The sequence below is a fragment of the Desmodus rotundus genome, chromosome 2, assembly GCF_022682495.2.
Source record: "Desmodus rotundus isolate HL8 chromosome 2, HLdesRot8A.1, whole genome shotgun sequence".
Taxonomy (NCBI): Eukaryota; Metazoa; Chordata; class Mammalia; order Chiroptera; family Phyllostomidae; genus Desmodus; species Desmodus rotundus.
The window spans coordinates 200,205-217,702 of record NC_071388.1 but is presented as its reverse complement, the minus strand read 5'-3'; the positions used below and the strand labels follow the sequence as shown (position 1 = coordinate 217,702).

The window sequence follows — 17,498 nt, the reverse complement described above, 5'->3', positions numbered from 1 at the left end:
GGAGATGATTTGTACCTTTAACCATCTTCTCAAAGGCAGTTCTCTAACCCAGCTACAGGTTAAGAGTCATTGGTTTATTTAAATATCAAGTGGTAACTGTTATGAGAGTGAAGTGTCAGGAGTTTAGACACTAAGAGTTTTAGAAAATGGATTTTAAGACAACTGATTTGGCTCTTCATAGTTTCTGTTTGTGTGTTGTTGTTTTTTAAAATTTTATTTATTTATTTTAGAGAAAGGGCAAGGGAGGGACAAAGAGAGGGAGAGAAACATCATGTGGTTGCCTCTCATGCGCCCCCTACTGGGGACCTGGCCCACAACCCAGGCATGTGCCCTGACTGGGAGTTGAACTGTTGACCTTTTGGTCTGCAGGCCAGCACTCAATCCACTGAGCTATGCCATCCATGGTGAGGGTGACAATTCCTCTTGATGGAAACTGCAGGTGCTTGGAGAAGTGTCCTATCCTTCTTGCCTCCATAGCAGCTGACCTTGGAGATGGTAGGGAAAGAAAAATAGGTAAAGTTCAAACCTTTTAGTTTTGCTACTTAATTTAGTTTCCTTTGTTGGGAAAGGTTAGGAAACTTCTAGGTGAGATGAGGCTTATGCTCTCTCCAGTCACCATTGGCAATGCAGTGAAATCTCAAGGCTTGGGATTTTCCCTCTGCAGGTGCTGCAGGATCATCTGATAAAAGAAACGCCTGACTCCCTCAGTGACCCGCAGTAAGTTGTGCCTGCGTAACTCCTGCAGGATTTGTTTTACTCGTGGGTCATGCCGTGGTCATCTTAATTGGTGTTTTTAAAGGGGTGTCAAGTGTAGAGCTGAAAATGCCTAATAGAGTGTGCTGTGTGCCGTGTGCCATTGTCGGTGCTTCTCCTTGCCAGTTGTCCTGCTGTTTACGCCGAATCGTCTGGGAGCCACATATTTGGTTCTTTTTCAAAGAGATGCTTTTAGATTTTTCCCACATTCACCTTTAGATGGTCAAAGCAAGGGATGTTTTAAGGTCTTGTTGAAAATAGTTGAAAAGCTGTCAGTAGTTCTACCTAAAAAGTAGTGAAATGTTCCCTTCACTTTTATTATGTTCTAATCAGACTCTTAAGAGACCATAGGGAAAGCTGTCTTCGGTGCATTAACACCTGTTTCGAGGCTCCTCCGTGCACCCCTGCCGAGAGCGGGTGGGTGCACGCTTCCCTCGGCCGCGGCTCTCCACGTGCTTTCACCTGGTATTATGTGGGAAATAGGTGACTGAAATTGTGGGAGTGATTGTATTTTGAGGGAGGTTGGCACGGGAAGAATTGAATATAGAAGTGAAGCAACTTTGGTAGGCATTGAATGATAAAACATTTAAAATAGTGCTAAGTATGTTGTTTGGCTTATACTCAATCCTTATACATGTTTCTCCTGTTTTCACAATAAGAACTGTTCCAGAGGAAGAGAGAGAAGCCAAATTCCACCGGGTCGTAACGTGCTCCTTGTTGGCCTTGAAGAAACTGCTCTGCCTCATACCAGAGCACGAGCTTGGGTCTCTGGAGGAGAGGTTTAAGTCTCTTCTGTCACAGAACAAGTTTTGGAAGTATGGAAAACACAGTGTGCCTCAGGTGTCTTCGTCTTTCTTTTTTAAGGCTCTTCTCTGATCCTTTTTTTTCCTCCTGATTGTGTCAGTTTATATTTATGCTTTATGTTTATTGTTTATGTTTAAAACTTTACGAATACATCTTCGTGGTGGGACCTAATTGCCCCTCCTGCTAGAATGTTACTGTATTTTCACTTTTGTATTTGTTAGGACTTCAGATTGAGAGTTGAGTTGTCATGCCCCATTCTTGGCACCTTGATTGAAATTGTTGGCATGTGCAAGTCTGTTTTCATTGAATGTTTTATTTATTTTTCCCTTTTTGTTTCTGTTTTCGTTTTTCCTTTTAGATCCGTGCTGCTTATTTCGAGTTAGTTTCTGCTTTGTGCCAGCGTATTCCACACTTGATGAGGGATAAAGCATCACGAGTGAGCTCCTCTGTCCTACTGAGCATTGACGACAGTGACCCCATCGTGTGCCCTGCCCTCTGGGAGGCTGTGCTGTACACTCTGACGACTGTCGAGGTAGGTGAGGGAGGTATGCTCAGTGTATCTAGGAATACCTGTCCTAGAGCTGCGATTTTTCAACCTTTTTCATCTCGTGGCACACGTAAACTAATTACTAAAAATCTGTAGCATATGCCCTGGCTGGTGTGGCTTGGTGGATTGAGCACTGGCCTGTGAACCAAGAGGTCTCCAGTTTGATTCCCAGTCGGCACGTTGGGAGCACGAGAGAGCCAACCAGCTGATGTTTCTCTCTCATCCTCCCTCCCCCTCTCCCTGCAAATAAATGCATAAAATATTTTTTTAAAAATGTGCGACACACCAAGGAATGTACTTTTTGCTGATCTGACAAAAAAATAGGTATAATTTTGCTTCATTCACACCAGATGACTACTGTTGTGTTGGCGGTTGTCATTTTTTACATTGACAATCGAAGGGAAAAGAGGTCAGTGCCCTTGGCTAAAAGTCAGGCACCGCATGTTTTAAAAACTCTTGGCAGCACACTAGTTGAAAATCGCTGTCTTAGAGAGAGCCTGTTAGGTTACACTATTTAAAACTTAGCTGAAAAAATGCTTTCTTGGAAATAAAATACTTAATCCAAAACTTGGTGTAAATCACACCCGACTATGAAACGGCAGAGGGTCTTGGTTGACTTTCTGTTCAGCTGGTGTTGTGTGTTCCCGTGCGGCCCGGTGAAGCCTCTCTGAATCTTCTGTGTAAGGGACAGTGCTGCTGTCCCTTTAGAAAGAGCAGCTTTTGTGCAAGTACTTTAAGTTAGGTAATTATTTCTGGTGACTATGATCCTGGAAGCCTGTGGGATACATGATTACTGTGTGTAATAAGTGTCTTATAATTTCAGAGTTTTAGTTTGTAGTGGAAGTAAGAGATGTTAGTCTCTTAGGGTAGAATACTTGACTTTTATTTTGGAGACCTATGTGTCTTCTCTCTCATTTGGGGAAAGTAGGTTATGATCTTTATAATCTTTTCCCTGGTTAGGACTGTTGGCTTCATGTAAATGCCAGAAAAAGCGTGTTTCCTAAGCTCTCAGCCGTGATGCGTGATGGTGGCCGGGGCCTGGCCCCAGTCATACACCCCAACCTGCTGCCATTCGTCAGCAAGCTCCCGCAGTCCGTCACAGACCCAAAGCTGGACTTCTTCAAAGACTTCCTCACCTCTCTGGTTGCAGGGTAAGGGGTTTAACTTGTGGGTCTTTAAAGCCAAGAGATGTTTCTTGTTCTCCCAGAGGGGTGGGGTGACATATACATAATTGTCTGTCTTATTTAAATTTCTCCCAATTGTTTTTTCCTGTTCATTAGACGCTTTTCAAGTTTTCAGGGAATTAAAATGGAATTTTTGTCTTGGGTACTTTGAAGGCTTCAGTGTTAGTGTACAGCAGAAAATGAGGTGAATACAGTAAGACCCATAGGTGGCAATAGGCCATTTTCCAAATGAGCCATTTTTTTGTATGTTGATAAATACAAATGCATAAATGCAGAAAATGAACCTGTAAAGTTTCTAAAAATTCCACAAACTTACAGAAATTTAAAGTCACAGTTAAAAATTATTTCAGTATTTGCTGAACTTAATAAATGAAAGATACTGGATTTTATTTACTATTTAAATTTTTTTACACTACTTTTTATTTGGTTAAGTCCTGTTTTTCAAATTTGTAGCTGGATTGGTTCATGAATAGAAAGTAAATGTGTTACCTTCTGTTGCCATTTTTTTAAATAGGCTTTTTTTCACGGTTCTTCAAGCTCATATTATAATTAGGCTATATTTTTGTTGTTTGTTCTTAGTTTTTAGTTTAAGAATTTTATTTTTTAGTCCTGTCTGGTGTGGCTCAGTGGATTGGGTGCCAGCCTGCGAACCAAAGGGTTGCTGGTTCGATTCTTAGTCAGGGCACATGCCTGAGTTTTGGGTCAGGTCCCCAGATGGGAGCGCAGGAGAGGCGACCACACATGGATGCTTCTCTCCCTCTGTTTCTCCCTCCCTCCCCCTCTCTCTAAAAAAATAAATACTTAAAATCTTTAAAAAAAATAAATGCACATTAAAAAAAATAATTTTATTTTATAAAATCCTCTTCTTTTGGTATGATACCTTTTCCGTGACTTTATTTTGGTGTTTCTGAGTTGCTTATGTTCGTTGTCATGAAGGAGTAAGCCACAGTGATGTATTATTTCTTAGGCTATCAACAGAGAGGATCAAAACCAGCCTCTCAGAGTGCTCGGCAGTGATATCTGCGTTTTTTGATTGCTTACGTTTTATAATGCAGCAGAACTTAGGAGAGAAAGAGATTGAAGAGATGCTCATCAGTGATCAGGTATTTATAGTATAAAAATCACTAGTGTTTTCCACACTGACTGTAAGGAATCAAGTTCATTGTGTCTTGTTGCCATTTCCTCATAAAGCTTCCATACTTGGTAGTATAATTCGTGTAACACTGTAATGACTGAGGATTGCCTCTGGATGAACAAACCCTGACGGTTTTAGAGTTGAAATGCAAAACAGAATTTAGAAGATGCCGTTTTCGGTCTTTTCCATCACCGTGTTTTGCTGTGTACAGTGCGCACCCACATTTGTGCGCATGTACATGTGGGATTGTTTTCCCCATCCTTATACCCATGGTGTGTAATCATTGTACCCATGCATAATGTGCATCCTTATTTTTCCCTCAGAAATTTGGGCAGAAAAGTGAGCATTATACACAGCAACATATAGTAGGTTCAAATACACGTACTTGAGTATTTATTACTTCTGAAATACCCAAGGGTGTATACCCTTTTGTGAACAATTGTGTTTGGTGCTTAGAATCAGTGATGAGAGCAGGTTCTGGAATATGGCTCCTATGGTAGGAAATTAATTAATGAAATAGAAGCCCAAATCCTAGATGCTATCGCAAATAGTTAACTTCTCTTGTCTTTGTAATTCAAGAAAAAGGGTTCTGAATTCTGTGGATCCTCTGTCTTTCATTTTGGCTTAGAAAAAAAAGCAAAAAACTTGAATAACCTCAGAAATTCATTTGTTAATGACCATTGTGACCTTGGTCATTCATGTCATAAAAATGAAGTCATTCAGGAGGAATACAGTGAAACCATTAAGCTGTTTATATTGATAGGAAAATGATTTATCAGGTTAACTCTTTTCAGAGTTCTGGGGGGAAATCCTTGCTTTTCACTTATTAAATATGAACATTTAGAATGTTATACAGCTACCTTGTTTACATTTTATTTCTTCTGGAAACTGAACTGTTCTATTTCACCTTCTCTTTTAGTTGATTCCTGTGATTGATGCAGTTCTTGAAGACCAAAGATTGCAGGATGGGCAACTATTTGCCTGTTTAGCAGAAACTTTAAGTTCCTGGGAAGCCAAAGCAGATGTGGAAAAAGATGATGAAACTGCTCACAGCCTGGAGAAAGTGCTACTAAATTTTTGGGAAAGACTATCAGAGATCTGTTTTGAGAAAGTGAATGAGCCAGCAGCTGACGTTAAGTCTGTTTTGGGTGTATCTAACCTATTACAGGCCCTTCAACAGCCGAAGAGCTCACTGAAGTCAAATAAAAAAAAAGTTGGTAAGGTCAGGTTTGCTGATGAGATGCCTGAAAGTCCTACAGAGAACAAAAAATATGTCCCCTCAGAAGGCGAGAACAGTGATGGCTGGGAATTAGTGGCTGAATCTTTTCTCTCCCATAATAGTTCAGATCTTATATCTCCGCTGCGGAAGAAACCTTTGGAAGACTTAGTCTGCAGACTGGCAGGGATGAGTATTAATTTTGTCAATGAACAAAAATCAGAGCAACACCTGAGGTTTCTTTCCACTCTGCTCAATTCTTTCCCTTCAACCCAAGTATTTAAGATGCTGCTAGGTGATGAAAGGCAGAGCATTGTCAAATCCAAACCTCCTGAAATAGCCGAACTTGTACAGAAGAACCCTGCAGTGCAGTTTTTATACCAGAAACTACTCGGTTGGCTAAACGAAGACCAAAGGAAGGACGCTGGTTTCCTGGTGGACATTTTGTACAGTGCCCTCCGTTGCTGTGACGACGACAAGGAAAGAAAAGATGTCTTGGATGATCTGACTGAGGTACCACTGGCGTGTCTCTTCAAGCTGTAGTGACTTACACTGGCACCACGATTCCAGACGTGGAGGGGTCCTGTGGAGGGGGATGTTGCACTTGTTTCTCGATTATGAATTTAAAGATAAGCAGTACAGTGGTTGTGTGTTGGGAAGCATGTGAGACTTCCGGTCAGTGTTCAGTAAATAATGTACGTGGTTGTGACACAAGCTTGGTAGCAAAAGGGGGAGCTGGACCAGCTGACAAAGTTCCATTTCGGTAGTGGTTGCCTGGTCGCATCTTCACTTGCTTGTAAATCCTTCCAGTGATTACTTGTGACTCCTTTTCCTCTTTCAGGTGGATCTGAAGTGGAATTCAGTTCTTCAGGTCATTGAAAAGGTATCTTAGGGATTTTTTTCTTCTCTTTTTCTTTTTGTGTTTATGGGTGTAGAAAAATTAAAACCAGTCATAGTCCTACACTGGGATGTGGTCAGATATCTGTGTTAGAGGACTTCCTCATTACTATCAGTTCCCATAATTTGAGAAGACATTTGGTGCTTGCCTTCTGTTGTATTTCTCAGGTTAGGGATATCAGGGAAGAATGGACAGGCTCTGCAAATCCAGTGTTTCTTCCTTAGCAGGCAACAAAGGGAAAGTTAAACATTTTTTTATTTATTGTTTTTTCAAATCATAAGAGAAAGTGTATTAGGAAGCTACAGAGGGAGAAGAAGTGAGCCAGCTGGGCCGTGTGGGCTCAGGAAACAAGTTACGGAGGCAGAAGAAGGGCCCTGGGAGCTCCAGGGAAAGAAAGGCAGGGGTGCAGTGCAGAGGCAGACAGGAAGGGCACGGGCGTGCTCCCCAGAGGGAGAACGCACACATTTTATTTTTTAAATGAAGGCTGCTATTCTTATCCTGGTACTCTTTCTTCCATAGAAATGGATTCAGTGGTTCTAGTTTTGCCTGGAACGCACCAGGAGATTGTTGGCCCAGCTCTGGAATATTATACAGGCAGATTAAAGTCTTCCAGTTGATGGCAACTTAACTGAATAAGAAAGTTAATGATGAGAATAATGAAAAGAAATCAAGGGACATAAAAAATTTGGAAGGTTAAAAAAATAGCCTAATTATTCTTTTGTAATGAAGAGGTAAATAATATAACTAACAACACATTTCCAACCATAGAAGTGTTATGAATACTTAAAATATTTTAGCTTTTTTGGATTATTTTTAAGTTTTTCACAGATAATTCTTTAACTTAGAAGTTTTTTTCTTTTAAAATTGTGGCATAAAACACAACCTAATATTTACCATCCTAGCCACTCGTGCGTGTACAGTTCAGTCGAGTCTGTGTGCTCACGTCCCTGGGCAGCCAGTTTCCAGAGCTCTTACACCCTGCGGAACTGAAGCTGTGCCAAATGAACAGTGACTCCCCGTTTCCTCCAGTCGTTTATTTTTTACAAAACAAATACACAGTGTTACTATTTTGCATTGAGAAGTATAACTTATCAGGCACATCTTTTGCAGTAGCTTATCCAGTATCTTCTCTCCCTATCGGCAGACTACATGGAAAGCCAAATGAACAGCCAAGCTGCCTAATACATCTAGAATCAGTCAGGGGAGTTAAAAGTTTGATAACAGAACGCTCCCTCCATTTCCAGCTTAGAGGTGTCTCTGCCACGTGGTTTGGATACACGTGTTTGGGAGACTCCTCCACCAGGGCAGTGTTTGCTGCCCACTCTCACCCATGAGCAGCTAGCCTCCCGTCCTTAAAACTGGTCAGATTCTGTCGGTAGATAACACGTGGAGAAGTTGAACTTCGTGACTTGCTAACCCGAGACACATTTTATTCAGAGGATTATTTTCTGGATTTTGTAGGATTCTATAAAATAGACTGGTCTTTTTTTGACAAACTGTATTAGGAAAGCCAATTTTATAGCCATTTAAACTCTAGTTTTTCTTGTGTTTGTGCAATCTCATACTTTATGAGCAGAGCCCTAAAGTTACCTTCTTTTAAAAAAACCCTGGATTTTGAATGCGGAAAAGAACCTTAGAGGTTTTCTAGGTTAATCCTCATTTTTCAAATTAGGAAACAGGCCCAGGTTGATTATGAGATTTGTCCAAGGTCATGAAGCCAAATAGTGGTAAAGCTTGGGCTAAAATAAAAGCTGTGGTTACCTACGATTTCTTAAGTAAAAGGATAGAGTTTTTCAGGCATTACCCAGTCCACACTTGGGTTGTTTTTTTTTTTTTTCTTTCCTAGATTGCTTTGAAATGAGCCAAATTGCAAATTCCTTTCTTCTCAACCCTTAAAACAAAAGAAGCTCTGGGAACATGGATCAGCATGCTTTCGGGGGTGGAGTTACAGTTTTCCTTGCTTCTCTGTCCCGTGAAAATAAACCAGTTGCTGTCACATATCTAGCACTAGTAACTATTTTAAGGAATTTGTGGAAATAATAAGTACCATTATTCATATTAAAGCAATTTAGCATTATATATTAATTGTGCTTTAATTTTAGCAAAATTAATGAACAAAAATTGAATATCTATAGAGCATTTAAAAAAAGTCTGTCCTCAAAGTTCAGCCATTCATTATTGAACACATCTGCAGAGTTGGTAGCGGGTGTCAACGAAGCTTTAGACTCTCTCTGCTCGCAAGGAGCTTAAAGTCTCATTGGACACAAGACACATGCAGATGAAACATTTAAATAATACCACCCAGTGCGTGCTTTCGAATTCAGAGAAAATCAGTGATGAGCATGGGCTGGAGAGGTGGGGAGACCTCGTAAAACAGGTGGGATTTGTACTGATTCTCGAAAAATGGATAGGACTTGGGGAAGTGGCTTGGGGAAAATGGATGAGCAAAGCATGGGGTGTAGTGAGACAGGCTTTGTGGGGACGTGGAAGCTGCCCCCCTCAGTACGAAGGAGGAGGGGTGGGGAAGGGCAGAGCCACAGGAGGAGTTCAGGGAGGCTCAAGGCACAAGACTCCAGGCAGGTAGACTTTGTGGTCTTGCTTCTAAGCATTGCTTTAATTGTATGGTTTTAGGCATGTTCTAGTTCAGAGAAACATGCCTTAGTCGTTTCTTGGCTGAGAGGAGACACCCTCGGAGAGAAATTGGTGACCTTAGCAGATCGTCTTTGCAATAAGGACTTGGAATCCACAGTAACTTCTGAACCTTACTTCTCGGAAAGATGGACTCTTTTAAGCTTGGTATTATCCCAACATGTTAAAAGAGGTAAGCAAAAATATAACTTGTTTTCAGTGGGGAATAATCCTATCACTTTTAGGGGGATTTCAGTGGGGGAATTATGTCTTGCTGAAAATACAAGACATAATTCACTAAAATGTCTTAATTTTGTAAGTACTCTAAATGTTTATTATCTTTGTAGCATGACTTGGATGACATTTAATATTTTGTATTTTATTCTAAAGGGTTTTGAATTTAGCAAAGCTCTTCACCCTAATTTTGTAGAGCATTGGTTTTTATATTTAATTTAAAACTGCTTTTTTATGAGGCATTTTTTTGTGTGTGTGAGAACATACTGATTTGTTCGTATGGTTTTCTTTTGTCTAATACACAAGCACCTTTTTTAAAAAATAAACACAAAGACTCAAGTTGTAAGATATTCAGAATTATACTGTTAATATTTTTTATTTTTTGTCTGTGTTTTTTTTTTCTCTAGATTATTTGATTGGAGAAGTATATGTTGAAAGAATTATTACTAAACTTCATGAAACTTTATCCAAAGCAAAGAAATTGTCAGAAGCTGAAAATAATGACTCTTCAGTGTCTTCTGTCTGTGATGTGGCCTATGACTATTTCAGCTCAGCAAAAGGATACTTGCTCATGCCATCATCTGAAGATTTATTATTAACTCTCTTTCAGCTGTGTGCTCAGAGCAGAGGAAAAACACATTTGCCAGGTAATAGCCTACTGCTCAAATGTTTTGCTGGGAATCTCTGGCTCTGACCTTCATAAGTGTAAGTGTCAAGGCTTTGTTAATTGAATTATATATAATGTATTTGAAAGTTGAAACCATTTTGAGTAAAGGTCTCAAATCTTAAACACTTTTGACCTTAAAAACCAAGTTAAAGATGTGTGTAGACATTATGTCTTAAGTTCTTATTTGATATCAAGGAAATAGTTTTGGAAGGTGCCGTATCTTAATCTCTTTCCTTCTCTTAAATAGTTAAAAACATTCAATCTTAGTGTATATCAAAATGAAATTGAGAGTGCCTTTTTAAGGACTATATTTTTGCCTTGTGTGTTAATTTAGAAATATCTATGAAAGAAATATTTTAAAAAATACTCTTGGTAGCCTTCCTCTCCAACCCTTTCTTTAATACTGATGTCTCTGTTTAGAAAAGGTATTCTATTGGGTTGGCCAAAAATGCCAAAATAAAAGATACATTTTTCATTTTTACCAATAACTTTACTTATTTTGAGTATGTCAGCTGTCTCCTGTGTGGTATAATGTTGGTTCTTAATTAATGTCTTCATCTGATGGCTGTCAACTTCAGTTGGTCTGCCCGACCATGGAGCATCCTACAGCAAGAAATGTCCAGCATGAAACTTTGCAAATCACTTCTGACATGTTTGATCAGTTACAGCACCTTCTTCATACACTGCACTAATTATTTTTTGCATTTCAGTTGCATTTTTTTTAAAGATTTTATTATTTTTAGAGAGAGGGGAAGAGAAGGAGAAAAAGAGGGAGAGAGCCATCAGTGTGTGGTTGCCTCTTGCACACCCCATACTGGGGACTTGGCCCATAACCCAGGCATGTGTCCTGACAGGGAATCGAACCGGCAACCCTTTGGTTTGCAACCCATGCTCAATCCACTGAGCTATACCAGCCAGGGCTCAGTTGCATGTTTACCTTTCTTGAAATAATAAAGTATAATATGCCAAAAATGTTGCATCTCTTGTTCCATGTTAAATATTAAAGTAGCTGCACAAATATTCACCAATTTTGACATTTCTTTTAAATGCACAATGATATGGCAGCTGTCACAATACAGTTGAATGAAATTGTTTGGAATGAAGTTACAGACAACTAAGCACTACTGGCGCCATCTTACGGAAAAAACCAAATGAACTTTTTGGCCAACCCAATATTTTTCACTTCTCCAAAAGGATGACTTTAATTTTACTATTGGATTTTTGTTTTCTTTTTTGAGTGTTACCTTAATAATGTGAGACTGGCAATGAATTCTTTCAGACATTTTGTAATGATTATAATTACTGCAGCGGAATTACAAGTCACTGTTGACATCTTGATTGTAGACATTCTCATCTGTAAACTGAAAAACACTTGGCTCTCCGGCATGAATGTGTTGGTTCATCAGACGGGCTGCGCCGGCCCGCAGAGCACCTTCCTGCGCTCATCTGCTCTGTGGCTGAAGGACCAGGTCCAGTCTTCGCCTTTGGACATCCAAAGGTAACCATTTTGTGCTCAGCTGCACAGTGTTGCTTAGTACTTACCACTTCCCTTATGTAAGATCCCATAATTAGTGTGAGTGCCTATGAAAAATGACTCCTTATGTGAGAAATCAATAGGACTCCTACGAGGATTTTCCCAGAAGGACTTGTGTTAAACTCACTGAGCTGAGAATGACTGTCAGAGCAGACCTGCTGCCCTCCAGACCTACAGTCAGGGAGGGGCTGCTGCTCTTCGGAGTCTCGCTGGGTGTGGCTTGCAGGCCTCGCCTCTCCTGGCCTGCGCACACAGCGACTGTTCGGATCGCTTTTGCGGTCTGACAGCCCCTGTCTCCAGGTGCTTGGGTTGCAGATGTGTTTCACAGCTCACACCCAATCCACACGTGAACGTGAAGCAGATGCACCCAGAGGCTTTCGAGTTGGGTCTCATCTGTCTCTGGGCACCACGCTCATTTTGTGGAACACGGGAGCTGTATTTCAGAAATATCTGGTCAGAAATAGGTCAGATCCCCTTCGTGCTGGGATGGAAGCAGCACTTTCTTTTCAAATTGTGAATGTGGGATTAAATCCCCCGTGTGACTGTGTGTTGTGGTAAGCGGGGGAAGATGAGGCGTAGCAAAGCCACTCAGGGTTCCTTTTGTGTTTTTGTTCAGGTAAGCTGTTACCTGCCACAGGGCGTTCAGTGTGTATATATGGGTGTCATAACCATACGCTCTTTGCATTGTTTTAGCCTTCAAGGCCTCTTGTCTACTGTGGATGATTTGCTCAGTAAGCTTCTGGAGAGTGAAGACACCTCCCTCCTGGGAGTTTACATTGCAGGTGTCATGCCAAACAGCAGAGAGTGGGAAATGATGAGACAGTCCCTTCCCGTGCAGGTATGTTTGAGGTTGGAGAGTGCGCATCTCATTCTGATCTTTGGATTTCATGGAAGCTTAAATATTTTTATTTATTTTTGGTGAAGAAAAAATAAGTAAGTATCTCACTTCACCCTGATGCCTCCGAGTGCTCCTCTGGGGGTTTGCTGTTTGCAGGGTCCCAGCCGGCCTGGTGGCAGCTGTGGTGCAGATGAGGTCCGAGGGCGCCTGCAGGGAATGTGCATGTGAAGGGTTTTGCATAGCGGAGCCCGAGCTTCAGGCTCTGTGGCTGCCAGTAAACTAATGATAAACTCATTCTTACAATGACTTTAAAAACAGTTTGAAGAGGTTCTAGTAACTGTGTTTTTGCCCCTGTCTTAGTTGTGCAGTTGGTGGCAGACAGGGTGTCTGACGATGGTGTACCCGCTTTGTCTTTCTGCAGTGGCTGCACAGACCTCTGTTAGAAGGAAGACTGAGTTTGAATTATGAGTGTTTCCAAACAGATTTTAAAGAACGAGATACAAAGACACTTCCTAGCCATTTGTGTACTTCAGCATTACTGAGCAAAATGATATTAGTTGCACTGAAAAAGGAAATAGTCCTAGAAAATAATGAGCTTGGGAAAATAAGTAAGTATATGCGAGAAGTTAATGTAATATAAATAAGAATTTTGAAAGAATTTTGAAATACTTTTGATTATACTGCAGTTTAAATCTTCAAGGAATCAAGAATCTGCAGCTCCTATTGTTTCAGTGATGAGGTTACTTAAATAATGAATATTAAATTGCAAATCGGATGGAAACATACTGAAATCTTGCTGCAATCTGGTTAGATATCAAGCAGATTGTGGTATAAGATCACTTTCTCAAACTGGCATCACATCGGTGTGAGCAGATCCTGTGTCACGTAACCGGAAGGACACTGCGGAGGGCGTCTGGGTTTCATCAAGGAGCCTCAGTTTTTAGCTGGTATTTGAGTCACTGCCTTTGTCTTCTGGGCAAGTGGAGGTTGATGTGGTGTAGAACTGCAGGTGGCAGTGTGAGCTGTGCAGATGGCTTAGAAGTGGAGGGTCTGCACAGCTCCTATGTCAGTCCGGTGTGTGAGCCCTCGGGGGCTGTGACAGTTCCCAGTGCAGGAGGTGGGGCCCTGTGGTCGGCCAAGTCCACAGGCTCTTCTGGGCGAGGCAAGGCAAGGAGCACCCCGGCTGTGCTGCTGGCAGAGTGAATCTGTCCAAAAGCCAGACTGGAAAGTAGAGTGTCATTTCTGGAGTGACTTACTCATATTACTAATTCCAAACTGACAACATTGTGTATTTAATCTTCTCGTCAATACTATCAGTTAGATGTTACTGTTTTTATCCTGACTTGCTTAGAATTACTTAACTTGGAAAGGGGAGGGTTATGTTTTTAAACCAGGTCTCAAATCTTCTGACTTCAAAATCCAAACCGTACATGTATTTATAAGAAGAAGTTGTGACTAATTGTGTATTAAAAGCCTCTGACATTCCAGGTTTCATGAATGACACTTGGTCATTTAATTCTCACAGCAGGTGCGTGAGGCGGACTGTGGCCTCCTCACTGACAACGTTGTGTACAGCTCATTGAGGGCAAGCGGTCTGTCACGGCCCGTGCCCTCTTCACTGCCACCTGCCGTCTTCCAAGTCTAAACTCGGGGGCCGCAGCTTCTCATCTCAGGCCTCACCCCCCTTCGTGGTTTATCCAGTGTGCACCTTCTTGCCACTGTGGCCAAAGTAGTGGGAAGATTCTTCCCCTATCTCTGGTCATTAAGGTCCTTGTTACATTCTTAACTAATCAGAGAAGGAACCAAGGAAGATTTGGTAAAGGAGTGGTGTTTGGTATCAGACAGATGTTCTCAGTTTTCAGTCTCTTGCCAGTCTCAAAGCACGTTGGAAAGTCAGTTCCCAGGTGTTGGAGAAGAGCGGACGGGGTGGCATTAGAGACCAAAGCGGAGGAGGGAGGGGCTGGCAGGCCCGTGGGGCACCCCTGCTAACGCGCGCCCTCCTCTCAGCTGCAGAGCTTCTCTACTCCCTGCAGTGGTGTGAAGAATTGGACAACCCCCCGGTTTTCCTAACTGGGTTTCAGGAAATGCTTGAAAAAATGAACATTACCTACGATAACTTGTGTGGACTTGGTAATACCTCCAGCCTTTTGCGCCTGCTATTTAACAGGTAAAAATCCCTCTCAAATTCCATTTTTAAATGAGCATTTTACTACTTTGAAATGTAAGCCCTCTTTGTGCTAATTTTTCAGTCACAGGGTTGATGTAAATTCATCTGAATTCTTAATGATAAATTCTTTGTGGATACTAAGTACTTGATTTTATTTTTCTGGGGAGATATCTGGACTTTGTGTTACTAAATTTATCAGCATGTTCAAGGGGCAGATGATGAAAGGAACAGAGCCCGTAGACAACGGCTTTGACTCATCCTCTGTGACCCATTCCCCACCCCCGTGGGGATCAGCCTGTGTCCTGCCCGCTGTCCCAGCTGTGTGGCCACGAGAACCATAGGCCTTCTCCCCTAGACGAGGAAGTAGGTGTGAAAACGGGCCCTTGTGGAGGTGGTTGCAGTGAGCGGTTCTGTGGTTGAAATCACTGAGTGGGACTGCCTTTTCTTAGGAGAGTCCAGGGTCTGGTCTCTGGCTGGCCAAGTCTTCCTCTCCGGTCCCGCCCACTCAGCAGCCGCCCAGAGCACGCCACAGCTGCAGCCCCGCGGCCTCTGCGACCTCGGGCCTGGTCTTCAAGCTCGGGGCAATTGTGCGCCCGGTCCTTCCAGTCCTGGGTGCAGAAGTCCTGTGTGCAGCGACACCCTCACAGGGCGACAGATTCAACTCTGTTGCAGGAATCCAGGGAAACAGTGTTTAAAAATCATAGGTACAGGTTCAGAATGAATTTTTTCCTTCCTTTTTTAGATCCATGGAACACGGCACTCTGTGGTCTCTTATTATTGCTAGATTGATCCTTTCCCGAAGCATTTCATCTGATGAAGTAAAACAGCATTATAAGAGAAAAGAAAGGTATAATCACTTAAAGTTTTCACTTTGTAATTTATTGTATTTGGTCACCTTGGCAACCTCCAACTAACCAACAGTTTCTAATAAATCGAGAAAACAAAGTCTTAGGAGATGAAATTTAGTTAAAAAAGATGAGAGTTAAAGACTGAAAACAATTTGAGTTGTTCTAGGTTTGGAACATATATTTTTGTGATAAACACTTTTAACTTTATAACATTTTGTCATGGAATTTCATACTGGTTTTCAACAAGTAGCGTTTCATAAACTTACTCTCTTTTCCCCCAAAATCTCTCTCTTGTGAATCTTTTTATTACTTTCCATCTCTGACATCCTGTATCACCACGTTATTTGCTCTATAGAGAGGGCTTTACTCTTCTCTTCGTGGGGGTCATCCAAGTGAGGTGGATTCTAGAAACGCAGGAAGAATGTGTTCTTAACCCAAAGAAATACACTGCGGTTAGACGTGCAAGAGACCTGCCAGGGTCGATCATGCTGGGGAAGCCATACTAAACACTCAGCTGGAACTCACCAAGAGGCATTTTAAATTGGTTGATTTACCGAGAAGCAGTCAAGAATGACATGTGTATGTTCTGGCACAGTAGAATTGTAAACTAAATTTTGATTTTTAAAAATCTTATCTAAAACTTTAAAAAATGTATTATTTTGAGATAAAGATTCACATGCAAATGTAAGAAATAATACAAAAAGATTCTGTACGTCCCACATTTAGCTTCCACTTTGACACCATTTGGCACAACCTCAGCTCAGTTTCACATCCAGAGAATGGCAGTGACACAGTGTATCAGCCAGGGTCATGTGCGGTCATTTGCGTGTGACCACAAACCGCCGTGAAAGTCTTCAGATGGAGAACAGCTTTGACCGTGAGCATCACCGTGTTAGGTTTCACACCCATAGCCACCTCCCTGTGTCCCGTTTCTGCGTCTCTGGCAACCAGTAGCCTGTCCTCCTCTGTCATTGCCTCGCCCAGGAGTGTGGTATCAGTGGGACCGTACAGTACATGATCTTTTGATACTGGTGGTTTTGTTCAGCATGATTTAAAATTTTTCTAATTGTAAAAGTAATGAGGAATTTACTCAAGAACTATTCGAACTAATTACTACTGAAATGGATATAAGCTTGACATGCAAAAATCAATAACTTTCTTATTTATCAGTAATAATGAATTAAAAAATGTCATAGGAAAAAAGATTGCATTCCAAGTGATTGGACTATAAATACCTACAAATAAATTTAATAAAAAGTGTAATTGTAAAGCCTAGTAAAGATGACAAAAGAAAGTGGGGGGATATGAATCTGTAATTTCAATGTAATCACAATGAAAATTTCAGCAACATTTTTTGAAAAAGTTGACATACTGTTCCAAACGTAGTGTGCATCTGAAGGGAAAGTGCTTTAAGAATAGCTAGGAAATTTCTGAAAGAGGAAAGCGAAGAGAACTTGCCCAACTGAGCACAGTCCTTGAGCTGTGAATAGACAAACCAGTGGAGCAGAGCACAGAGTCCAGAAACCAAACCACACCCATGTGAGAATGTCGTGCCTGATACAGGTGACCTTTCAAATAAGTGAAGAGAATCAGTAATGAATGATGTTAGGAAAATTGAGTGTGTGTTTTAAAAATACAGTGAGACCCCTTCCTGGCGTTACGAGTAAACATGAAATGCAGGTGAAAGCTAAATGTAGAGAACAGACCTGTAAAGTTTTAGGGGAATAAGAGACTGGATTGCCTTGCATGGGGAAGATCTTCTTAAGCAAGGCACAAAACCCAGAATCCATTAAAGAAACAATAGACATTGGATTATTTTAAAAATGAAAGCGCCTAGCAACCTAATTGTCTATCAACATGAACAGACAAATAAAAATACAGTACAGACACAATGAAATGCTGGTCAGCCTTAAAAAGAAGGCAGTTCTGACACCTGCCTTAACTAGGTGAACCTTGACATGATGCTGAGTGAAATCAACCAGTCCCAAAGAGACAAATCCTGTATGATCCCGCTAATTTGAGAGACCTCGCTTAATCAAATTCAT

General features: G+C 41.3%; 1 protein-coding gene across 1 annotated transcript in view; it reads left to right on the top strand.

Annotated features, from left to right (window-relative positions):
* The window catches only part of LTN1 (listerin E3 ubiquitin protein ligase 1), a 42,645-nt gene that overhangs the window by 6,903 nt on the left and 18,244 nt on the right, over positions 1–17,498 (top strand). Inside the window, exons 5-18 of the mRNA XM_024561122.3 lie at positions 665–717; positions 1,413–1,593; positions 1,916–2,089; positions 3,065–3,255; positions 4,256–4,391; positions 5,343–6,152; positions 6,481–6,522; positions 9,169–9,358; positions 9,807–10,046; positions 11,411–11,564; positions 12,294–12,438; positions 12,860–13,046; positions 14,446–14,605; positions 15,348–15,452. Of these exons, the coding sequence (XP_024416890.2) occupies positions 665–717; positions 1,413–1,593; positions 1,916–2,089; positions 3,065–3,255; positions 4,256–4,391; positions 5,343–6,152; positions 6,481–6,522; positions 9,169–9,358; positions 9,807–10,046; positions 11,411–11,564; positions 12,294–12,438; positions 12,860–13,046; positions 14,446–14,605; positions 15,348–15,452 (2,768 nt within the window). The remainder of the gene's footprint in view (positions 1–664; positions 718–1,412; positions 1,594–1,915; positions 2,090–3,064; positions 3,256–4,255; positions 4,392–5,342; positions 6,153–6,480; positions 6,523–9,168; positions 9,359–9,806; positions 10,047–11,410; positions 11,565–12,293; positions 12,439–12,859; positions 13,047–14,445; positions 14,606–15,347; positions 15,453–17,498) is intronic.